Source organism: Melanerpes formicivorus, unplaced genomic scaffold (genome assembly GCF_026170545.1).
Source record: "Melanerpes formicivorus ecotype bairdi unplaced genomic scaffold, bMelFor1.0.p_v2 SCAF_21, whole genome shotgun sequence".
Classification (NCBI taxonomy): Eukaryota; Metazoa; Chordata; class Aves; order Piciformes; family Picidae; genus Melanerpes; species Melanerpes formicivorus.
Window position 1 is genome coordinate 10,063,666 of NW_027142373.1, and position 25,001 is coordinate 10,088,666.

The 25,001-nt window shown below is 48.2% G+C and overlaps 1 protein-coding gene across 2 annotated transcripts; it reads left to right on the forward strand.

Moving 5' to 3' along the window:
• Positions 1 to 10: 10 nt before the first annotated feature.
• ACOX1 (acyl-CoA oxidase 1) lies at positions 11 to 23,679 on the forward strand. Of its 2 annotated transcripts, none has more exons than XM_068151488.1 (14): positions 11 to 236; positions 1,369 to 1,528; positions 9,669 to 9,829; positions 11,592 to 11,699; positions 12,179 to 12,298; positions 13,000 to 13,115; positions 14,371 to 14,540; positions 14,837 to 14,999; positions 16,079 to 16,269; positions 17,044 to 17,223; positions 17,850 to 17,955; positions 18,044 to 18,187; positions 19,012 to 19,218; positions 22,062 to 23,679. In XM_068151488.1, exons 1-14 carry the CDS (start codon positions 128 to 130, stop codon positions 22,110 to 22,112), a joined length of 1,986 nt encoding a protein of 661 aa, XP_068007589.1. In that variant the 5' UTR covers positions 11 to 127; the 3' UTR covers positions 22,113 to 23,679. The 2 variants fall into 2 exon arrangements, with proteins under 2 accessions (XP_068007589.1, XP_068007588.1); XM_068151487.1 differs by lacking the exon at positions 9,669 to 9,829 and adding an exon at positions 6,643 to 6,803 and having other exon boundaries at positions 34 to 236.
• The last annotated feature ends 1,322 nt before the right edge of the window (positions 23,680 to 25,001 follow it).

Below are 25,001 nucleotides of genomic sequence, written 5' to 3' on the forward strand. Positions count from 1 at the left end.
GGGCGGGCCCGGCGCAGCGGAGGCCGGGCCGGGCGTTCGCGGGGCCAGGCCGGGTCGGGGTTCAAGCGGAGCTGCTGCCGGTGTTGCTGCCTCCGTCGCCGCCACCGCCTCTGCCTCTGTGGTGACGATGAACCCGGACCTGCGGAGAGAGCGCGCCGCCGCCACCTTCCCCACCGAGCTCCTCACCCACATCCTGGATGGCGGCGCCGAGCGCACCCGCCGCCGCAAGGAGATCGGTGAGGGAGGGCCCGGGCCGGTGCCCCCCGCCGCGCTGAGGCGAGGGGGGCAGACAGCCCGCGGCGGGGGCTTGGGGGGCGCTGGGAGCGGGGAGGAGGCCTGAGAGAGGGAAGCTGAGAGGGGTGAGGAGGGGAGAGGTGAGGGAAGGCCAAGAGAAGGGCTCTCGGGAATGGCGGGGAGAGCCCCGGGATGGCGGGAGGAGGTTGTGGGGATAGGGAGAGCCTGGGGCGGGGGAGAGGAAGGTCCGGGGGAAGGAAGAGACAGGCTGGGTGGAGGAGCAGCTTTTGGGGAGAGGGGGAAGCTGTGGGGAGAGGGCTGGCAGGAGCAGCGGGCTGCCTGAAGGCAGGGGTTTCTTCCTGGCAGGTTAGAGAGCAGCAGTGCTATGTCCCTGATCCCCCTCCTCTCCCCGTCCCGGAAAGCATTTAGGGTGGCTCTGACAGCTCTTTTACCTCTCCCCTTATCCTTACTCTGGAGGGTGCAAGGCAGCTTCCCATGACCGCTTCCCTTGGGCCTTCTCCCCTCCCTTTCCTTCCTGGTACACCCTTGCCTAGCAGTACAGATCTGGCCAGTTTCTCACCTAGCACTACTGTGATAGGTTACAGTAACAAAATGCCTCTCTCCTCGTTTCCCATCCCATGCTGAGCTGGGAGCGTCAGAGGCTGGTGTTGTGCAACTTGTGTGGCAAAGGGGACAGAGGCAGCCCATGACCTCTGGGTACCTCGGTTACCAGTCAGCAGGCTGGGAATAATGGCTGTGTCCTTCTACAAGGTGTTGTGGGGGGATCAAAGATCATGAGGCAGCCTGATCTGTCAGGAATGATGGCTCTTAAGAGGCTTTGAGTTTGTGAATGAGGGGCCTGTGGGTCTTACACCAGTGAATTAGCTTCCAACTACGTCCAGAGTGCTCCAGACTTCAAGTATGGTTTGTGAGTGGGAGGTTGTCCTCTTCCCAGAGTCCTTTCTCCAAGAGCTTTGACTTCTTCCTGAGTTCATTAACTTTTAATTTAAACTTGAATTTTCTGCTGTATGTACATTGAAGTACAGCAAGTAAAACACTGGACACTTTCTTGCCCACTGTCTGTTGAGGTTTGTGTGTGCTGAGTTGTGTTTTCCTTTTCTTCTCTGCCCCTAGAGGCCTTAGTTCTTAATGACCCTGACTTCCAGCATGAGGACCTCAACTTCCTGTCCCGCAGCGAACGCTATGAGCAAGCCCTCAGGAAGAGCTCTCTGATGGTGCTGAAGCTCAGGGAATATGGAATTGCAGACCCAGATGAGATCTACTGGTTTAAAAGGTACCTAGATGTCGAGTTTGCTTCTTGTGCATGCTTTGGTTGTCACCAGTGACGTTAGAGTTGTGCTTTGCTGTCCAAAGGAAGCTAAAGGCCTGCCTTGGCTTCAGTGAAGTTCAGATGCAACTCTGATTCCCTGTATTTTGTGTTTCCTTGGATTGTTTTGCTAGAAATGCACCATTAATAATCACAGCTTTTATTGTACATGGTGCAGAAAGTAAAGAAAAAATGAATAGAATAGAATAGACCAGGTTGGGAGAGACCTTCAAGATCATCGTGTCCAACCCATCAACCAATCCAACCCACCTAATCAACTAACCCATGGCACCAAGCACCCCATCAAGTCTCCTCCTGAACACTTCCAATGATGGTGACTCCACCACCTCCCCAGGCAGCCCATTCCAATGAGCAATCACTCTCTCTGTATAGAACTTCTTAACATCTAACCTAAACCTCCCCTGGCACAGACTGTGTCCTCTTGTTCTGGGGCTGGTTGCCTGGGAGAAGAGACCAACCCCTGCCTGTCTTCAACCTCCCTTCAGGTAGTTGTAGAGAGGAATAAGGTCACCCCTGAGTCTCCTCCTCTCCAGGCTAAGCAACCCCAGCTCCCTCAGCCTCTCCTCACAGGGCTGTGCTCCAAACCCCTCCCCAGCTTTGTTGCCCTTCTCTGGACTCGTTCCAGCAAGTCAACCTCCTTCCTAAACTGAGGAGCCCAGAACTGGACACAGCACTCGAGGTGTGGCCTAACCAGTGCTGAGTACAGGAGCAGAATGACCTCCCTGCTCCTGCTGGCCACACTGTTCCTGATGCAGGCCAGGATGCCATTGGCCCTCCTGGCTGCCTGGGCACACTGCTGGCTCATGTTCAGCCTACCATCGACCAGCACCCCCAGGTCCCTCTCTGCCTGGCTGCTCTCCAGCCACTCTGACCCCAGCCTGTAGCACTGCATGGGGTTGGTGTGGTCGATGTGCAGAACCCAGCACTTGGATGTGTTAAATCTCAAAAATCTTAAAATCAGTCCTGTAGTCTGAAGGTCTTGGGTGACAGGTTGGACTTGATGATCTTTGAGGTCTCTTCCAACCTTATTGATTCTATGATTTTTTTTCCTTTTTATTTTAATCCCAGAAGGAATAAAACCCATACTGGAATACTTTAAATGAGAGTAGAGCAGATGAGGTTGCAGCTTCTAAGGAAATCTCTTAAAGCTGATTACATCACTTTGCCCTTAGACCTAATAAAGTTCCACTTCAGGCATGCCTGAAAATGTTCCAAGATAGCTTATAATTTTTTTTTTCCTCTTTAGAACTATCTCTCCCTCCAAGCTCCTGGTGCTGTAGTGGTTCCCTTTGCCCTAGAGGCTTTCTGTTGTGTCTGACCTTTTGTTTATCTGATAGCATTATCCTTACATTAAGTTAGTGAACATAATAAAGGAGTATTTATTGCAGGGAAGCTTAGTTTCTGACTTTGTTTCTCCACTTAGTTCTTTTAAACTCATTCCTGATGTAATCAAACAGGAGCTGCCTAACAGAAACTGCACCACCTCTAAGAAATCTGGTTGTGGTGCTAGAGAGAGATTTTTCTGGCATGTTAAATCACCAGCAGAACTACAAGCTCCCTCTGACTGGACTTGTAAGAAAGCTTGTCATCAGCCTCAGGGCATGACTATTTGGATTAGTTGATTGAAATCTTCTTATCTTGTAGTTGTAATTTCCAAGCAATTGGTCTGCACTGACCTGTGTTCTACAAGTTCTTGTGTAATTTCATGGCATGAGTGGACAGTGATAGCAAGTTCAGTGACTGTCTTAGATTATTCAGGTACTGCATGGTGAAAGGTAATCATTAATTTTTCCCCTCTGAGGGTTATTGGAGCTGATGGAGAAATGCCTTCAATTATTCTTAGGGAGGTCTACCCAGCTGGCAATGTTCAGCAGGGTTTGCTGTGTCAGTGCTGTTTGGTGGTGGCAGTACTGGCAGTGAAAACAGGGCTTTTCTCAAGTGGTTAAATGATGGGGTTTTAGTTTTGTCTTTCCATAAACTTACTTGGGAGTCAGCCCCTCTTAACTTTAATGGATGAAAGCTTAGTACCTCCTAGAGGTACCAAATACCATTTGTTATGTGGTATGAATAGTCAGGTGTGACTAAGTCATAAGTCATGATCCAAAATCAACTTAAGCAGGGAGAAAGGCTTGCTTTGCTTCAGAGTCAATTCATAGGATCATAGAATGGTGAGGTTGGAAGGGACCTTAGAGATCATCTGCTCCAACCTCCCAGCCATGGGCAGGGGCACCTCTCCACTAGACTTGGCTGCTCAAGGCCTCATCCACCCTGGCCTTGAACACCCCTAGGGAGGAGTCATCCACAGCCTCCCAGGGCAGCCTGTCCCAGAGTCTCACCACCCTTGTACTGAAGAACTTCTTCCTAAAATCCAGTCTAAACCTAATCTCCCTCTGCCTAAAATCATTCCCCCTTGTCCTGTTTCTAGACATGCTTATGAGAAGTCCCTCTGCTCCCCCCCACTCCTCCCTTCTTGGAGGATCCCTTCAGGTATTGAAAGGTAGCTCTAAGATCCCCCTGGGGTCTCCTTGATGCCACTCCAGAATGCCACTGGCCACAAGGGCACATTAGTGACTCATGGTCATCCTGTTGCTCACCAGGGCTCCCAGGTGATATTTTCCCCAGAGCTGCTCTCCAATAGATCAGGCCCCAACCTGTAGTCATCCATGGGTCTGTTCTCTAGGCATATGAAGTTTTCCTAACTGGAAAGAGGAATGGATACAGTGTTGGGATGTGCCCCAAATGAAATTTACAAAATAGATGGAGCCCTTGATTCAGCTTTCAAGTTATGTTCATTGTAATTGACCACCAGATCTTTACACGTGGAAGTTTGAGATATTTTTGCTGAGAATCCCTCATGCCTTGTGGTTATCCCCCAAGCAGCAGGGGCAGATTTAGGTACTCATGCATTTTTGGAGAATTTTGAGGTAGCTGCTTTCCTGTCCCACCAGAGCTTCACTAGGCAGCTGTGTATTGTGACTGAGCAACTTTGTAGCTTGATTTGTGACCAGGCAAGGAGAAAAGCTTCTTCCTTCAGCTGCCCTGGAGATATCCCTAAGTGCCTGTGCCTGCTGTGACACGTTGAACTGAATGCTCCTCCTTCCTGTTTCCACAAAGGTAGTTTTGGACTCCAAAACACAACAAGAGCTGTGAAATATATTTAGAAGCCATTTTAAGTGCTTGCCATCTAGTCAATTCTTCCTGTGTGTCAATGCTGCACTTGCTGCTGTGACTAGAGCTTTTGAAGGCCTAAAAGTCCCAAACAGTTAAGATCTCTTTTACAATAGCTTCAGCAGAATGTAAGTCAGCATGAAAAGCCAGCAGTGTTAATTCACCTTCAAGTTTAAATAAGCTTCCTTGAGGAAAACTAGATTAAATGAATAAATGGAAAAAACAGTTGTGAGAAACAAAAGAAGAGAAGATCCAAGAGCTGCAAGTCAAGAGATGATTCCTGTGTGCATAAGCATTGCATGAGAATTTGTCCCTGCTTCTCATTTTGCCACTGAATTTAAGACCTGAAGTAGCTTTCAGCAATTCAAGCCAGAAAAACTGTAGTAGGAGCCCTACTAGTTACTGCTAAATTGATTTGGAGTGGAGAGGCTTGATGGGGGGGTTGATGCAGCTAGAAGAAATTGAAGCCTGGCAAGCACAGTTCAGACATCTCCTGCTCCTTCTCCACCGAGGTGACCTTTGTGCTCCTCTTTGAGAAGAGTTACCTCAAGAACCACACAGAGCTAGGATTCTGCAGACTTTGCTTTAGAGTAAATGCTGTGCCCCAGTTCTGCAGCCTGAGAATGTCTTTGCAGTTGTTCATTTAGCTTTGGAGTCCCTGAAAACATGGGCTTCTCTTCTGTTGTGCCCTGCTCACTGATAGATCTGCTCTCCAAACTCACCTGTCAAACACAGCTGCCTTTTATCATGTGGGTGGTGTTGGTTGCAGTGAAATCTGGAAAGATCTACATTGCCAAAGTAGCATGTTACTACACTTCCTTCTTAAGTGGATTTGGAGCTGCAGCCCTCCTCTTCACCCACTGATTGTCAAAGCAAGCCTGGCTTCAGACCTGTAAGGTGATTGCTGGCCATTGATCAAATGGCTGATGCTGGATGCAGCTGCTTTCAATCCTGATGTAGCAAAGTACTTCAGCAATTACACAATGCAGCCTTTGGAGACCCAGCTGTATAGGGAGTGGGAAATGCCAAGTGGCAATGTAGGAATTGGGAAGAGGAGGAGTAAGAGATTGGAGATAAAAGAAGGAAAGGACCTGTTCATTTTTTCCTCCTCCATCCCAGAGTTTGGATGGAGTCAGCATTTGTGTACAACACATTGGAGATGAAAAGCTGTTCAGGTTGCAGTATTGAGGGGAAGGTGCTGTCATTTGCTGTGTAGCTTTTAGAGTGAAACTTTCTAGCATGGAGCTTGTTTTAATTAGGAATGTACTTTGCCAGCCACCCTGGCTACTAAATTAATAGAGCTTTCTCTCATGAAATAGCTTCTGTTTTGATGAGGCAGACCTGGAATGTCTGATTTTCCTTCCATTCCCTCCAGCACTAGCCTGTAACAGTGATGTTAATTTCAGGTGAGGTCCTGATCTCACAGCTGATAGAAGCAGCTGCAGGTAATCTAGAGCTCTTCTGATAAGCACTTGGTCACCTAAGAAGCCTTTTCCTTTTCAATACAAAGTGCTTCTTGCTAATAATAGCCCAGCCCTAGGCTGCTAGCAGCAGTGGGATTTATTCCTGGCAAGCCTGAGAGATGGGGGAGAAAAGAAATTGGTTTTCCTGTTTTCAGCTTTAAGTTCTCCATGAATCTTTGTGACATACTACTTGTTTTCCAGTTACATAGCAACAGCAGGATTCATGGGGTGAAGAATATGCCTGAAATAACAGTGTATTCTTTCCCCATTATCATTGTTTCTGATGCCTCTGCATCTGGAGGTTGCTGTGGGACAGAAAAGGTTGAAGTAGGCCAAGAGATTATTCGTCTTGTGTTACAGCTGGAGAAAAGCCTTCAGGGTCACAGTAACAAAGAGACTGAGATCCAGATCCCTCTTTCTCTCCTGTAGAACATGCTTGGGCAATTTTGTTGAACCTCTCACTCTGCACTTCAGCATGTTTCACAAAACCTTAGAGACCCAAACGACCGATGCTCAGAAGGAGAAATGGCTGCCCCTGGTCCGTGGAGTCAAGATAATTGGCACCTACGCCCAAACCGAAATGGGACATGGTTAGTTCCCTTCAGGGATTGATGGGTAACCTCTTTTCTCTAACTCCAGTTTGTACATTGGTGATGCTCCCTAGGCTAACTCTACTGAGGGAAAGGTAAAACAGTTTGGTTAGTTGATGTTTCCTGTCCTGTAGCAGGCAACTGCTTCATTTCCCATCCTAACAATCGCAGAGTTCGTTCTGGTCTTTTCCACAGTGCACCTCTTAGCTGATCGCTGACTTTGGGGTTGCTTACCTTTGTTTTAAGATGAGGAAAGCCCTGGGAGGCTGAATTTCACTTGAACTGGTTGGAACTTGTCAGCCAGCAGCACTGTGGGGCTTATTTTTGCCCAGATTTGGGTCATGTGTGTCAGAGGTGCTAGCACATTACTGGGCTTCATAAACAGGTCAGAAAGGAGACCTTTAGATGCAATGCAACGCAGCAGGATTGTGCATTTTTGCTGTTGTAAGGTATGCTTTGCCCCAAGCACTTTTCTTCCAGGTGCCACTCCGTTGCAGCTGTACAACTTCATGGAAAGATAATTGGTTTCAAAGAAGGAAAACATCTTATTCCTCCTACTGTTGAAAATGACTTCTTCAAGTGGAAGAATGTTTGATGGATCAGAAAGCAGCCTTTCAGCCCAGAACCTGGAATTACAGCTGATAAATACCAGCAAGAATAGTTTAACAAACCAAAGACTCCAGAGCTTGTGTTTGGCACCTAAACTTGGAAAGCCTGATGTGTGCAAGTCTGAACAGTTGCAGAAGTCGGATGGCAATGCCAACTGCCTGGCTGCTTGGTTGGTTGCAGCTATCCCTGGTAGCTGAAGTGTTTGTAGAAGGTGCAAGGAGGGGACCTGGTCATCAGTTCTGCTTGGAGATGGAGTGAAGGAACCCAGCTGAGCTGGGGGGTCAACCAGCTGGCAATGATAAAAGTCTGCTGACCTTGTCTGTTTTTTTTTTTTCACACCAGCTGCTTTGAAATCAGACACACATCCACACCACAGTGATTTGTTTCACTTGCTGTTTCACCTTAGATCATTCACTTTCTTGGCTGCTGCTGGTCTGATTTGCTCATAGTTCCCAGGTTCTTTGGTAGGAAAAAAAAATCAATATTCTGATACTTGATAGAAGTAATATTGAGGTAAAGCAAATACACTTTCTCCACTGAATCATTAAAATGCAACCATTTGACCTTCCTGCAGGGAATGTTGAGCACCTACCTGCTTCATCAGTAAAAAGTTCCTGCAGTATTTGTCAGTGATGTTTAGAAACTGCTGATGGGGAAGCAGACCTCTGGATTCTTGAGCTGAATCCTGGCCTGGATGTGTAGTTACTGAGTTTTATCATAGGGAGTACTTTCTTGGTAGCTTGTGTGGATTTTAACCTATTCCATATGAATAAGTCTCTCAAATAATAAAGGAAAAACCCACAAATAGCACAAGGCTGAAAAGGAAACAGAAAAGTGAAATGAAAATGCCACTTTAACTGGTTTATAGCTATTGCTGGAAAATAAGGACTTTCTTTCAGTCTCTCAGCTGTGTGCTTCTCCTGGCTACTGAACTCACTTGCAATCTGGTGTTCCTGAGAACCCATTAGCCCCTTGCTGAATGTGGTCACTGTTCAGTCAAACCACTTAGAAACCATTTCTACTGGGTTTATTAGGTGGCTGAATTGGTTTGTAGGTGCCTGAGAATACCAGGGAACAGAACTACACTTCCTAGGAAGCTCTAGTGAGAGAGCTAATTCACATTAAGGTGTTTGGAGGCCACACAGGAATTCATTCTCCTCACCTGGATAAGAATGCCACCTGAGTTTGAGCTAAGCTCAGACCAGTGTATCTCATTTAAATATACATCTATGCATTCTTATTAAAGCCCAGTTCCATTCTTTCATCCATAAATGGGCCAGATAGACAACCTTTGTGCAGAAGGCACTGCTCCTCAATCTGTATCCCCATTGTTTCAATACTCAGTTCTCAACATTTAAAGATGCAATGAGCATTTAATTACATTAAGAAGAATCCCAGACCACTTGTTAGTGGTGTTTTGACAGAACTTGGAGGAAGAGTAGTTCTAGTGAAACATGTTTAATTGCAGAGACTCTGAGCTGGTGGTTTACAGGCTGCAGAGTGTTGGATTTCTTGCCAAGCTGTTTATGTTCACAACTTTTGACTTGCACGTGCAGAGCACTGTCCTCTTAAGAGGGCTTTTGAAAGGAGCAAAAGTTGGAGGGAGTTGAGTTGGAATGTAGCTCCCACTGGTTGTGTCTGATCTTTAATAAAACAAAAAGTGAAGTAACTAGTACAGGCAGGGCTTTAAAAAACAAGAAAACCAACCCAAAGTTCAGTGGAATCAGCTCATTCAGCTGGATGAATTTGGGCTTCTACCAGATTCTACCCTCAAACCATGGAGGGGCAAAAAAAAAAGTGGACTTCACGTCTTTGGGTGAAGGCTCACTGCATCTGGCCAGATCACAGCTTCCACAAAGTGACCTTCTGACTCAGCCCAGGGATTCTCTGGTTTCCAGACCGTCGTGAAGGTCTGGCCTTCCTTCTGGTTTGGATTAATCCTTTTTCTTTCATCCATGGTGCATCAAAACCACAGGCATGCTGCAGATGCATTTTGTGCCTGATTAGAAAGCACTGCATGGCAGCAAGCTTGTTTCAGAGTAAGTGCAGCTCCTTCCTGTTGAGGCCTGAGAAGAGGACAGTGCTCTGGCTTTCTGAAGTACACTCACTGAATTCAGATTTACACATGAATCACTGTATTTTGTTTTTCCCCCCCCTCTTTTTGTCTCTTCCTCAATCTCCACCATGAATCCTCATGCTTGCTTCCCATCCCATAACATTCCCTTCACGCTCCCATTCCATAACACTTCTTCACAGCTTTGTTCATCGCGGACGGCCTGAGCCTCTGGACCTTCACCTGGGCATGTTCCTCCCCACCCTTCTCACCCAGGCAACCCCAGAGCAGCAGGATCGCTTCTTCATGCCTGCCTGGAACCTGGACATCATTGGCACTTATGCCCAGACTGAAATGGGCCATGGTACAGTACATTCCCTAAATGCTATTTCTGAGAATGACTTTGTGTACAAACAGTTCCCCTGCCTGGCAAGAAATGGTGTGTGCTTACCCCACAGCCCCCCCCGACCTGCACTTGTGACTGCAAGGAAAAATGGACTGAAACTTGTCATAGACCCCTGTGCCACATGCTGCTGGTCCTTTTTTTTCCCCCTCTTCCTGTGTGAGAGTTTGATGTCTGTAGCTCTATACATGGCCACATTGAATGCTGCTCTCCTGCCATTCAAAGCAGCATAGATCACTACATGTGGCTATGGTGGGGTCAGTTTGATGACATCTGTTCCTCTCTGCACTTAGCATTCTTTCAGTGTGCTTCCTGCTTAGCTCTGTTTAACATTCAGTGTGAAGACAAAAGGACAGAGCTTCAAAGCACTGAAAGACATGCCAAAAAAACAAGAGTAAGAGTTGCTTGTCACCTTGGGACTGACCTTGGAGCAGAGAGTATGTGGATGACTTGGTTCCAGGGCTTGTGTTTTGTGGGGAGCTTCCCCCCCGACTTGCTTAGTTCACTCCCACCTGTTCTTTTTAATAGGACCATGAAATATTTCTATTTAATTCTCTCTCAAGTCAAGTTTGTTCTTTGTTGGTGTTCCTTTTGCTTTCAAGCTTTGGAATGGATTTTGGTAACTCCAGCAGCATTGTGACTGCAGCACTTTTAATCCAAGGGGCGGAAACTGTGCCTTGGGGAAACGTTAACTTTGATGTCTGCGAGTTGCAGATGAGAATTGCTCTCTGAAAACGAGCAGGATTCACCTTTGTGCAGGAGTGAAATGTGGAGACTGTGTGAAGCATAAAGTAACTGCAAGGCTGTGGAGTATCTCTTGCACTCCCTGAGGTTTGAAGAGCCTTAACCAGCAAAGTCAGTCGATGTTAAGCTGCCTGTGGAAGCCTCACGTTAACTCCATGCCCTGGAAATGTGGCTGCATCAAGGTGATATCTTTCCCCACGCTGAAGCTCTTGTCTCTGGCAGTCCAGGCTAGCAGGAGTGTTCACAGCTTGTTTACTTTAAGCAAGCAGACCAGGTGGTTTGTTATTTTTCACACATGTGGGGACACTGCCACTGCTGAGACTGGGGGTTGTGTGTGTGAAGCAAAGAGTTGGGTGCAGCAGACAAAGACTATTCCTGGAATTACCACCTTCATCTTTTTGCAGTCCACTCATCTACCTGCATCAGTTCCCTGTCCTATGCACGCTGTTACTTGCTGTCTTGGAGCTGGATGATCTTGTCTGGGAGAAACTACTCCACCAAATGAGGAGAATGTAGGACTGATGAGGGAATGAAGAGATGATGGGCACTGCTTGTTTCATCTTGGGGCTGACAAGTGCATGGTTTTTGGTTTGCACGGTGATCAGGTTGCAGCTGTAGTGAAATCCAGGGCAGTGTGTTTTTTGTGGACCTCTTCAACTGAGAATGGGCTCCTGGTGTACAACAGCAAGAGGGTATCAGATTTGAGGTGCTTGGAAAAGTAGTCTTGGACCACTGGAAAGAAAAAAACCAAAACAAACCCAACAGTTTTGCTGCTGAGAATTTGCTTCAGGTCCCAGAATATGTTCTGACTCCCACTTGTTCTTCTTAATTGGTTGACATTTAGTCCTTTATGTAGCCTAAAAGCAAAGCTGAAATTCATACATTGCTGCTGGAGTTCAGCTTTCCATTGTCCAGCTCTGTCCTTGTCTCTGTTTTGTGACTGACTTTCTGCCAAAACAAGGTCTTTGCTTCTTTTCAGGAACTCACCTTCGGGGTCTAGAAACTACAGCTACTTATGACCCTGCTACCCAGGAATTCATCCTCAACAGCCCCACTGTGACCTCCATTAAGTGGTGGCCAGGTGGACGTAAGTGCATCACTCTGTGGCTAAATCTGGAGGATGTCTGGAAAAACCTAGGGAGGTGGATGTCATCTGTGTTGTGTCTGATGATGGGGAAAAATTGATCCCAAGAGTTGGCTGAGAGGCAACTGCCTCTTACACTACAAGTAACAGACTTCTCAGAGTCTGAATTCTCTCTCAGAATCTTCCATCCTGTGTGGATTTGGTATAGTTCTTGATCACTTGCATCAAAATCTTCAGCTCCATTAGCAGGTTTGCCAAGGATTTGGTGTGCCCAGAGAGCTGGATTGGGTGGCTTTCATTGACTTGAGCAAGGTTGTCTAGCTGTACAACTTGGGTGATAAGTAGTGCTGTAAATCTGGTGTTCTAGTGCATGATGTGGCTCAGGTAATCTCAGATCTTGTTTAAGGAAACAGGCTCTCTGTGTATAAGTGTGTGCACTGTTCTGGCTTGTTTTTCTCTTCTAACTCCCACTCTTCTTGCAGTTGGAAAGACCTCCAACCACGCCATTGTGCTGGCTCAGCTCTACACTCAAGGGCAGTGCAAAGGCCTGCATGCCTTCATCGTTCCCATACGGCAGATGGGCACCCATGAACCTTTGCCAGGTAAAAAGGAAGGGTTTAGAACTGGGGGAACACCTTGGCTCTGTCTCTTGTTAACCTACATGGCTCAGTTCTGCAGCTGATTGCAGTGGGTAAATGGTAGGTCACAGGGCTTACAAGAGTCTTTCTTATGACTGAGCTCCCACTAAATCACCTTTCAGTGTGAAGGTTAGTTTGGAGCTTGATTCTGTCCCAGTGTTTCCCATCTATGCGTTCTGGAAGGCAGCATGTCCCCTTCTTTCTGAAAGGCAGAGAAGGACTTTTGTCATGGTCTAGCTAGAAGTGAGCTGAGTGATGTTCCGAGATCCCCTGTGACTGGGTAGCAGGGCTGCATCTGAGCTGTGAAATTCCCCACATTTGATGTCCACTTTTCCATCAAAGAGATTAAGGTCCTTGTGAGCTGTTACTCCTAACAGCATCCAACACCCCACCAAGCCTGGGCTCAGGCTGAGGCCAGACACAACTCATCACATGTGGTTTCAGCACCGTTGGCACTCACCTGGGCTAGAGAGGTGGGGCTAGAACACCCCACAGCCCTGGGGCCAGCACAAGTGGCCCTCCATGGCACATCTCTGCCCCCCGTGTCCTCACCGGGCTCCCCCTCTGCCCCACCCAGGGGCTTGCCAGAAAACTGGGGAAGGCCTGAACCTCTCACATGGTGTCAAGTTCCTGTTTCTTAATGCAGGTGGCTTTGTCTGTGGCAGGTATCACAGTGGGTGACATTGGGCCCAAATTTGGTTTTGATGAGATAGATAATGGCTACCTGAAGATGGACAACTACAGAATCCCTCGGGAGAACATGCTGATGAAGTATGCCCAGGTAAAGCAGTGAGCTGCAGGGTTAGAAATGAACACCTGACACCTGAAATGCTCCTGTGTGCTTGGATTGTGTTCCAGCAAGGCTGTAGGTTGTAGATGAGTTTGGATGGAATAGAACAGAACTAACCAGGTTGGAAAAGACCTTTGAGATCATGGAATGGCATTCAACAAGTCCAAGTGCCAGGGGCTGCACTTTGGCTACGGCAATCCCATGCAGAGCTACAGGCTGGGGTCAGAGTGGCTGGAGAGCTCCCAAACAGAGAGGGACCTGGGGGTGCTGATTGACAGCTGCCTGAACATGAGCCAGCAGTGTGCCCAGGTGGCCAAGAAGGCCAATGGCATCCTGGCCTGCATGAGGAATAGTGTGGCCAGCAGGAGCAGGGAAGTCATTGTGCCCCTGTCCTCTGCATTGGTTAGGCCGCACCTTGAGTACTGTGTCCAGTTCTGGGCCCCTCAGTTTAAGAAGGACATCAAAACACTTGAACGTGTCCAGAGAAGGGCAACAAGGCTGGGGAGAGGCCTTGAGCACAGCCCTGTGAGGAGAGGCTGAGGGAGCTGGGGTTGCTTAGCCTGGAGAAGAGGAGGCTCAGGAGTGACCTCATTGCCCTCTACAACTACCTGAAAGGTGGTTGTAGCCAGGAAGGGGTTGGTCTCTTCTCCCAGGCAATGAGCACCAGAACAAGAGGACACAGTCTCAAGCTGTGCCAGGGGAGGTTTAGACTCGAGGTGAGGGGGAAGTTCTTCACCGAGCGAGTCATTCGTCATTGGGATGTGCTGCCCAGGGAGGTGGTGGAGTCACCGTCCCTGGAGGTGTTCAGGAGGAGATTGGACGTTGCACTGGGTGCCATGGTCTAGTCATGGGGTCTGTGTTGATAGGTTGGACTCGATGATCCTCGAGGTCTCTTCCAACCTTAGTTATACTGTGATACTGTGATCGAGTCCAACCTATCACCCAACACCATCTAATCAACTAAACCATGGCACCAAGTGCCACATCCAGTCTCTTCTTAAACACCTCCAGGGATGGTGAGTCTACCACCTCCCTGGGCAGCCCATTTCAATGGTCAATCACTCTGTGAGGAACTTCTTCCTAACCTCCAGCCTAAACCTCCTCTGGCACAGTTTGAGACTGTGTCCTCTTGTTCTGGTTTGGATTTTGAGATTGTGAGCGTGCAAAAAGGAGAAAGCTTAAAAAAATCAGCAGGCTGTGGTTTTTCTTTTGGTTTCATTTTGGGGCTGGGGTTTTGTTTTGGTAGGTTGAACCAGATGGCACTTATGTGAAACCAGTCAGTGACAAGCTGACCTATGGGACCATGGTGTTCATCCGCTCCCTCATCGTGGGCGACGCAGCTCGCGCCCTGTCCAAGGCTTGCACCATCGCCATCCGCTACAGCGCCGTCAGGCACCAGTCGGAGCTGAAGCCAGGGTGAGTGCAGAGAGCTCAAGGAGCAGCTCAAGTGCTGAGGGGGAAATTCCCAAATATTGGAGGGATGAGGGCCTGCGGTTGATCTTTACTTTGGCACTTAACTTCTGGGGTGTTTTGAGACTTGAGTCAGCTCTCATTCTGGACTGCCCAAATGCCTTTGCCCTGCCAGAGGGTTTTGCTGGATGGCCTGGCTTGAAACAGATGCAGCTCGTGGTGTCCAAATGGAGAAGCTGCTTAGAGTTGAGTGGGCAGTTTTCTAGCCACTGGCATACTAACTCATCTGTATTTTGCTCTAGGGAACCAGAACCCCAGATCTTGGATTACCAGACCCAGCAATACAAACTCTTTCCGCTCCTGGCAACAGCTTATGCGTTCCACATTGTGGGAGCCTACATCAAGAACACCTACCGTCGTATCAGTGGGGACATCAGCAGTGGGGACCTCAGCGAGCTGCCAGAGGTACTGCAGCCTCCTTTGGTTTGTTGTAAGGTTTCTTTACAGCGTGGGAGGAAAAGCATCAGGCCTTCCTGGCTTTCACTTGTGACTCACCTTGTAATTCTACAGATTCTGAGATCCCAAGCCCTGTATGAATAGAATAGAATTAGTCAGGTTGGAAAAGACCTTTGAGATCATAGAGTCCAACCTATCATCCAACACCATCTGATCAACTAAACCATGGCACCAAGCACCCCATCAAGTCTCCTCCTAAACACCTCCACCTCCCTGGGCAGCACATTCCAATGGCCAATCACTCTTTCTTTGAAGAATTGCATCTTAACATCCAGTCTAAACCTCCCCTGGCACAGCTTGAGACTGTGTCCTCTTGTTTTGGCACTGGCTGCCTAGGAGAAGAGACCAACCCCCACCTGGCTACAACCTCCCTTCAGGTAGTTGTAGACAGCAATAAGCCTCTTCTCCAGGCTAAGCAACCCCAGTTCCCTCAGCCTCTCCTCATAGGGCTTGTGCTCCAAAGCCCTCACAAGCTTTGGAGGTGCAGTTCACATTTAGTTCTGGATTTGAACTACTCATTTAGCAGCCCCTTACCAAAAGAAAACCAACACAGGGACAAATGCACAGATAGAAAGCCCTACTGTGAATATTTTCCAGGAATGATGATGATGAATCACTTGGGCAGCATTAAGACCAGTTTTATGCTTGTGTTGTAGCTCCATTACTGTTCTTCCAAGGCACTAGGTGTGTTGATCAAAGGTATCAGTGCTATACTGGGGGCTTCTGGTTGTAAAGTGTCAGTTTTCAGTTAGGGATTCTGTCTGGGAACCTAATGTGACAACAGGCAATTGAAAGCATATAATGTGCAGAGACAAAGGATGGAACACTCAAATCTTTCCATCTACAGAGGTTTTAATATAAACAGTATGGCTCAGCAAAGAGTTCTTAGAAGAAACACAAGACCCTGTGGGACACTGGAAGGGTGGTGTTGACTCTGCTTTATTCTGGGAGCTGCAGTACTTAGGTGTGTGTGGAAGCTGAGGCTGGAAAATAAAAAGCTCTGACCTGGCTTTGTTTTTGTCCATCAGCTCCATGCCCTGACAGCAGGGCTGAAGGCATTCACTTCCTGGATTGCCAACGCTGGGGTTGAGGAGTGTCGGATGGCCTGCGGTGGGCATGGCTACTCTCGCTGCAGTGGCATCCCTGACATCTATGTCACCCTCACCCCATGCTGCACCTACGAGGGAGAAAACACAGTCATGATGCTGCAGACAGCGAGGTATGGCCACTCCTATCCAGGCACATCCTTGCCTTGGCTTTATGATCTTTATGGCTGAAGTGATGAGCAGAACAGTATCCTGCATTGCCGTGAAGCTGGTCTCTCATGTCTCTTGCCCTGTTTCTGGCACAAAAGTATGCTGACAACTGTTCATTGCTAGTCTGATGACTCCTGTCACAGAATCACAGAATTAACCAGGTTGGAAGAGACCTTCGAGAACATCAAGCCCAACCTATCACCCAACCCCATCTAACTCAACCATGGCACTAAGTGCCTCATCCAGTCTTATTTTAAACACCTCTAGTGATGATGACTCCACCACCTCACTGGGCAGCCCATTCCAATGGGCAATCACTCTCTCTATGAAGAACTTCTTCCTAACATCCAGCCTAAACCTCCCCTGGTGCAGCTTGAGACTGTGTCCTCTTGTTCTGGTGCTGCTTGCCTGGGAGAAGAGACCAACTCCCCACCTGTCTATAAGGTCCTTTCAGATAGTTGTAGAGAGCAGTAAGGTCTCCCCTGAGCCTCCTCTTGTCCAGGCTAATCAGCCCCAGCTCCCTCAGCCTCTCCTCACAGGGCTTATGTTCCAAACCCTTCCCCAGCTTTGTTGCCCTTCTCTGGGCACATTCCAGCAACTCAACATCTTCCTTGAATTGAGGGGCCCAGAACTGGACAGAGGACTCAAGGTGTGACCTACCCAGTGCTGAGTATAGGGGCAGAATGAGTCAGAACAGCTCATGAGTAAGAGTTGCTCTTTGTTTTCTCCATTTGCAGGTTCCTTGTCAAAAGCTACAACCAGGTTACCTCTGGACAGCAGGTCACTGGCATGGTGTCCTACCTTAATGACCTCTCCAGGCAACGCATTCAGCCGCAGCATGTGGCTGCTAGGGCAGTGACTGTGAGGATCAATGATCCAGCCAGCTTGGCAGAGGCCTACAAAGCACGTGCTGCCCGGTGAGCTCCCACCTGTTGGTCTGAGTCAAGCACCAGTAGAAGTGTGTGCCTTGGGAGGGGTAATGGTGTGCTGTCCTCTTCGTGTTGGATGTGGTTTGCAGAGCTGTGCTCCACCTGTTGCTTGCAGGAAGTGACACACTTGACCAGGCTGGGTCAGTGTGAAGCGCTTGGAGGTTACAAGAGGCTGCATAGAGCCTAAACGTAGCCTCCTTACTCTGTTCCAGTTTGAAGTAGCTTTTTCTTGTCTCAAAGTATAATCAAAGCACACAAATGCCAAGGTGGTTCAAACTGCTCAGAGGTCTGTCTGGAGAGAAACAATCCTGGCATCATAGCCTGTTGTGAAGGAAGTGTGAGAGTAGAATAAATGCCTACCTGTGAGTCAGCACTCGAGCACCATATACATGCTGTCAGATGCCCTCTTCCCCCTGTGTAGCTGTGTTCTAGCTGCAGCAGTGCTGACAGGGGGGTTTAAAGCCACAGCTGCTCACTCCAGGCATTGTATTCACTTGTGGCACATGAGCCCTGAGTTGTGGTGTGTTAGACTGAAATTCACCTGAATTCAGTGTGCATAATCTCGTTCATGTGGTGTTACTGTGTGCTCTCCTTTTCTTCCCTCCATGAAACAGGCTTGTAGAAGCTGCAGCAAAGAATTTGCAAGCTGAACTGAACCACAGGAAGAGCAAAGAGGAAGCCTGGAACAGAACTTCTGTTGATCTGGTGCGAGCATCTGAGGTCAGTGATGTGCCTGATAGAAGTAGTATGGTATAGAAGCTTCTCCTCTCTTTGTGACCCTGATTCACCTTCCTTTCATCTCTTGTAGGCACACTGTCACTATGTGGTGGTGAAGCTGTTTGCAGCAAAGCTGTCTGAGGTCAGCAACGCAGCTGTCCGTGCTGTCCTGACTGAGCTGTGCCTCCTGTATGCACTGTATGGCATCAGTAAGAACACAGGGGATTTCTTGCAGGTTGGTGTCTAGCTCCAGCACTTTCAATCTCCAGAGCCATTGTTTGATTTACATGCAGAGCTGCACAGATGGCTAGGTGTAAGGCCTTGCCTGTTGACTCCCAGAGGGCATTAGCGGTGCAAGGCTGATGGAAGGCTTTTGTCAAGTTGCTCTTGTGGTCTGCCAGAAGCAGAGTTGGGTGCTAAATGGTGACATGGCATCTCTCTTAGACTAGCTTAAGACTTGGTCATCAGCTGGAGAACTTTTGTATGTTAAACAGCAAGTAGTTAATAAAGGAGATGGCAGTTAGACATGCTGTGAGAGCTGTGTGCGAATTAGGGCCCTGAAAGGGGATTTTTGTACTGGGAATTATTGTAATGGCTTTAAATTGCCAGGCAATACTTTCTGTTCCTAATTCCTTCTGTTGGAGACGTTTTTTGTTTGTGCAGCAGTGTTTTATTTTGTCTTCAGGCAGATGTGCTATGCCTTGTGTTTCTGTTTGCCTCTTGGCTGCTTACCCAAATGTTCCCTGAACCCAGGAAGGATTTAGCATACAGAGATGGAAACTTGCTACTGAACTTATTAACCTGCAGGCACTCTAAAGACTGAGTCACCCATCAGAGGTCAAATAGCTAGGCAGTGTGGTGGGCTGTGCTGGGCTTCTCTTCTTGCTTGTACACCATGGCACACTGCCAGTTTGATTACTTAGCACCCGAAAGCCCTCCTCATTGATGAAGTTTTGCATGTTCAGGGGTGAGGGGAGCCTGACCTGTGTTAGACCTCTTAGGGAAGGGAAGGTTCTTGCCACTTGGCTGCTCTTCTGACAAGCTCTTTCTTCTCCCAAGGTGGGCATCCTGACTGATGCCCAGATCACCCAAGTGAACCAGCGTGTCAAGGAGCTCTTGGCCATCATCCGTCCCAACGCGGTGGCGCTGGTGGACTCCTTCGACTTCCATGACGTTCACCTGGGCTCTGTGCTCGGCCGCTACGACGGCAACGTCTACGAGAACATGTTTGAGTGGGCAAAGAAATCCCCACTGAACAAGACAGAGGTAAAGGAACTTCTTCATCTTTAGGGCATGCATAGCCAGAGAAATGACCCAGTTCAGGGGGTTTCAGTTTCGAGCCAGTGATCATCAACTGCTTTAGGTTGGAAGGGACCTTTAAAGGCCATCTGGTCCCATAACCCCTGCGGGGAGCAGGGACATCGTGGGGGTTGGACTAGGAGACCTTTAGAGTTCACTTCCAACCCAAACCATTCTGTGATCATCAACTAGATCAGGCTGCTCAGAACTCCATTCAACCTGACCAGAAATGGAGCATCTACCACCTGTCTTGGCAGCTTGTGCTAGTATTTTGACACCCACACTGTAAAAATCTCTTCCTTGTATCTAGTCTGAATAGTTCTTTTAGTTCCAAACCATCACCTCTTGTCCTGTCACAACAGTCCCTGCTCTAAAGTCTTTCTCATCAGCCCCTTTTAAGTACTGAAAGGCTGCAATAAGTTCTTCCCAGAGCCATCTCCAGGCTGAACAACTCCAACTCTCAGCCCATCCTTGCAGGTGATAACATAGCTAGTGACAATGGACCAAAACTAGCCACCTACTCCTCCTCTTTCAGCATGCTTGCTTCTGAGTTGTGTACCTCATGCATCCCTGTGGGATACTTCTGAGTTCTCAGTTGAGGGAGGAAATCATACTCCTCCTAGGCAAAAAGAACTAATAAATGAATAATCTCATTGAATTTAGAGGAAATTATCACTTGCTGTGAATTCTGCTTAGTGGCAGTGGCTGTGAAACCCTTACCTACTTCCTTTCAGTGCCTTCAGGCAGTGGTAGTGACTGCTGAATAAACTGCTCTCACCTAGTGCTTGAATGTCAGGTGTCACATGGCTGCCCTATGGCTGTTAGCTACAGCTGAGCTAATAAAAGAAACAGAGTCAGTGTCCCTCTTCCATTGGCCAGACCAGAACTCTTAAGTCCTGTTTCAGTGGCCAGAGGCTGTGATTATCCCATCAGAACTCGTTCAATTTTTTGTGCTTCTGAAGTCAGTAGTGCTTAGAAGTCCTGTGTCCAGTTCTGGGGCCCTCAGTTTAGGAAGGATGTTGTCTTGCTGGAATGTGTCCAGAGAAGGGCAACAGAGTTGGTGAGGGGTTTGGAGCACAAGCCCTATGAGGAAAGGCTGAGGGAGCTGGGGCTGATTAGCCTGGAGAAGAGGAGGCTCAGGGGAGACCTTATTGCTCTCTACAATTACCTGAAGGGAGGTTGTAGCCAGGTGGGGGTTGGTCTCTTCTCCCAGGCAACCACTGGCAGAAGAAGAGGACACAGTCTCAAGCTGTCCTGGGGAGGTTTAGGCTGGAGGTTAGGAAGAAATTCTACACAGTGAGAGTTGTTAGCCATTGGAATGTGCTGCCCAGGGAGGTGGTGGAGTCACTATCATTGGAGGTGTTTAGGAGGAGACTTTAGATAGAGTGCTTGGTTTAGTTGATTAGGTAGTGTTGGATGATGGGTTGGATGCAATGATCTTGAAGGTCTTTTCCAACCTATTCTATTCTATTAATTACAGTCCCCTCAGGAGACCTCTGCCAGTTTGTGGGGGTTGTTTTTTTGAGCTAACATGCCAAATACCGGTCTGTAAGGATATACAATGTCTCACATTTTCATTCTTACAAGAAAGGTAGCGGGGAAGGGTTTGTTGTTGGGGGTGTTTTGGCTTGTATCCTCACCCTTTGTGTCACACAGACGCTCAGATCCAGGACTTAGCTGGCTGCTCTTAAATCCCCAAAGCGCCTCTGATTCAGATTTCCTTAGTGGGGCACACTAGTGGTGTGCCCCAAGGATCAGTGCTGGGCCCTGTGCTCTTTAACATCTTTATTGATGATCTGGATGAGGGCATTGAGTCCATCATCAGGAAATTTGCAGATGACACCAAGCTGGGGGCAGAAGTTGATCTGCTGGAGGGTAGAGAGGCTTTGCAGAGGGACCTCGACAGGCTGGACAGATGGGCAGAGTCCAAGGGCAGGAGATTGAACACATCCAAGTGCCGGGTTCTGCACATTGGCCACAACAACCCCATACAGTGCTACAGGCTGGGGTCAGAGTGGCTGGAGAGCAGCCAGGCAGAGAGGGACCTGGGGGTGCTGGTTGATGGTAGGCTGAACATGAGCCTGCAGTGTGCCCAGGCAGCCAAGAGGGCCAATGGCATCCTGGCCTGCATCAAGAACAGTGTGGCCAGCAGGAGCAGGGAGGTCATTCTGCCCCTGTATACTGCACTGGTTAGGCCACACCTCGAGTCCTGTGTCCAGTTCTGGGCCCCTCAGTTTAGGAAGGAGGTTGACTTGCTGGAATGAGTCCAGAGAGGAGCAACAAAGTTGGTGAGGGGTTTGGAACACAAGCCCTATGAGGAGAGGCTGAGGGAGCTGGGGTTGCTCAGCCTGGAGAAGAGGAGACTCAGGGGTGACCTTATCACTCTCTACAACTACCTGAAGGGAGGTTGTAGACAGGTGGATGATGGTCTCTTCTCCCAGGCACCCAGTACCAGAACAAGAGGACACAGTCTCAGGCTGCACCAGGGGAGGTTCAGGTTGGATATTAGGAAGAAGTTCTATACAGAGAGTGATTGCCCATTGGAATGGGCTGCCCAGGGAGGTGGTGGAGTCGCCGTCATTGGAGGCGTTCAGGAGGAGACTTGATGGGGTGCTTGGTGCCATGGGTTAGCTGTTTGGGTGGGTTGGATTGGTTGATGGGTTGGACACGATGATCTTGAAGGTCCCTTCCAACCTGGTTTGGTTTATTCTAAATAGTACAAAAAACACACTGCAAGAGATGTGAGGAGCTAAAACTGTCCTACAGCTGAGGCCTGAGCTTGCTTTAACCACTGCCTTGTCCTCTTGCAGGTTCACCAGTCTTTCCACAAACACCTGAAGCCGCTGCAGTCCAAGCTGTGAAACCCGCCGCGGGTTTTGTCGTCTTTTCAAACCGCACATTTTTTTCCTGTTCAGGAAAACTGGGTGTGTGTGTGTGTGTGTCCTTCCTTCAGGGCACCTAAAATCAAACCTTTTCAAATCCTGGTAGCTGTAGGGGACAGTGAGTAATTGTAGCCTTTCTTTCCACTTTTCTGAATCAAGAAGGTGTCTGGGGAGAGCGTGTAGGAATCGATGCCTGGTTTTCAAGTGCAATTATAATGGGAAAAATTAACCTTCTTAAGAACACAAAATCTGGGAAAGCTTTATGGATTCATACAAGGATTGCTTTTGTGAAGCTGCTAACTAGAGAGGAGTTACTGATGACTAGAAGTGTAGCAGGATTTTTTTTTTACTACAAAGTAGTTAACAGCCCTCAGATGATAGCTGCTGACGAGCAGTTACGTCCTCCCCCCTAAAAGCATCAGCGTCTTGGTTTGAGTTTGGATTGAGTTGAGCACCACCTCTCTCCTTGTGTGGCCCAGTATTTATGTTGTCTAAAGCCTCCTGCATAGCTCTGTGCACAGGAGCTGGGAAGTCAGTCCCCATCCTTCCTTGGATGCTCTGCTTCGTTCACCTTTTTCAGAAGCCACCTTCATGTTTTCCAGCACATCCATCCTTCAGTGCCCTGCCGAACCTCCTTCTGCCCTCGGTGCCATCTCTCATCACTGGCACCTTGTTAATAGGAAGTCAAAAGAGAGAAAACAGTGATGCTGCTCTGAGAAAAAACAAAAACCAGCTGGGTGCTGGCAGTAGGTGTTCTGCCCTTCTTTCAACTTGTTAGTATTTTTGTAGCACTATCTCAAAGCACTTTACAAATGTTAATTGTGGTGGTCTGGTGTGAGAGGAAACCACAGGCGGTGGTAGAAACTGCAGATTCCACCTGGAAGGAAGCCAGCAGTTGAGGGCAGAAAGGGGTTGACCGAGGTCCTTGGCTGTCCAGATTGTTCTGGGATGTTCTTCCGGGTTTCAAAGGCATTCCTCAAGAAAATGACAATCCTGAGGGAAGTGTCCAGATTGTTTCCTGCCCATGCATTTCCAAGGAGCTTTCTCTGATTTGCTTAATTTAGTTGTGGGGTTGTTTGGTTTTCTTTATGTTGACCTGGGATTTTTGCCCAGCGCTGTCTGGATTTAATAAGTGAAAGATTTACCTTATTTTAACAGAGCCTCCTGATTCCTAGTGCAATCAGTGCAACTGCAACTAAACAAAATCATTGCTGGTTTTCAACACCACTAACTCTGCCTAGTAACAACCAAACCCTCTCTCCACAACAGATTAAGAGCAACTTTTGAGCTTAAAATGGTATAAAAAGATTAATCATAACCCACCCACACACATCCTGTGGTTCTGAAGGTCCCCTCTGAGGAGCTTGTTCCCCTGACAGGTTTGGTACCTGTTAGTCTCTCGTTTGGGATCAGTTCTCCTGGAGGGGTTTGTGGGGGGGGTGTTTTTTTCTGGCACTAACAACGATCAGATGCAATGTTTGGCTCCACACACAGCAGCTGAACAGAAAAAGCAATGTTTAATTTGAAATAAAATCATCCAACTTGCCTTGTGCCTGCTGAATCTTTCAGCTGTTCAGGAGACCAAAGGAGGCAGAGGGCTTTGCCTTCTGCTTACTCAGTCGAGCAGGCTCTTGACCTGAGGAGGGTGGATGGAGGAGCAGGTTCAGATGATGTTAATGAGTTTGAGGCAATTATGCACAGATGTAATAAACCACAAAACTCTGTCTTCAGACACAATCTCTTCCTTTTGTGCATTGCCCTCAGTAGATCACATTCAAAGTAACAGGTAAAGTGGAATGAAGCATTCCAAAGACCTTCAGTCAGTTGGATATTCTGTCTCTTGGCTCTAGTCCTGTGAGGAGGGGCTGAGGGAGCTGGGGTTGCTTAGCCTGGAGAAGAGGAGGCTCAGGGGAGACTTTATTGCTCTCTACAGCTTCCTGAAAGGAGGCTGTAGCCAGGTAGGAGTTGGTCTCTTCTCACCAGGCAACCACTGGCAGAAGAAAAGGACACAGTTTCAAGCTGCCCTAGAGGAAGTTTAGGCTTGAGGTGAGGAGAAAGTTCTTCACTGAAAGAGTAATTTGCCATTGGAATGTGCTGCCCAGGGAGGTGGTGGAGTCACCTCCCTGGAGATGCTCAAAAAAGGCTTGGCTGTGGCACTTGGAGCCATGGTTTAGTTGTCAGGAGGTGTTAGGTATTAGGCAATAGGTTGGACTTGGTGATCTCTGAGGTCTTTTCCAACCTGGTTGATTCTAGTCAGATCTTTCTGGCTTTGCTGGGCAGACTTTAAGGGGAGCCAAGCCCTGTCCACCAGCGCTGCTCTCTCTTCGTGCTGCTGCTCACAACATGAGGAACAATGAAACCAACAGAGAGCAGAGCTACCTGTGACACAGTGCTCAGCATCACTACGCTTCCAAGGCCAGCAAGAGCTGAGCGCTGCCAACAGCAAGGACTTAGCCACAGTCTTTGGCAGCAGAAGCTTTAATCAATAAAAGAAATACTGCTTTAAAATGTTTTGCCCCTGGTTGGTTGGAGTAGGTCGTTATGGAATAGCAAGTGCTGTGCTTCCTCTTGCCCCTGGTCGTGGTGGCACAACCTCGGGTGACTTGCTGAGTCTCGGGGTCAGTTTAAACTCTGTCCCATGGTGTTCTGCCTTTGACAGGACTTCTCCATCTTTTGACCAACTGTGGTGGAACCCTTTCCACAAGTGCTGAGCCTCTTCCACTTGCACAGAAGTGGTCTCAGTGCCAGGCATTCTCCTTGGAGAGTGCTGAAATTTCTCGTCTGATGTAAATGCTGGGCTCTTGAAAACGCCAGCTTTTGGTGAGGGCTTCAGGAGGAGCCCATGTTCAGGGATGAGCTGGCAGCAGC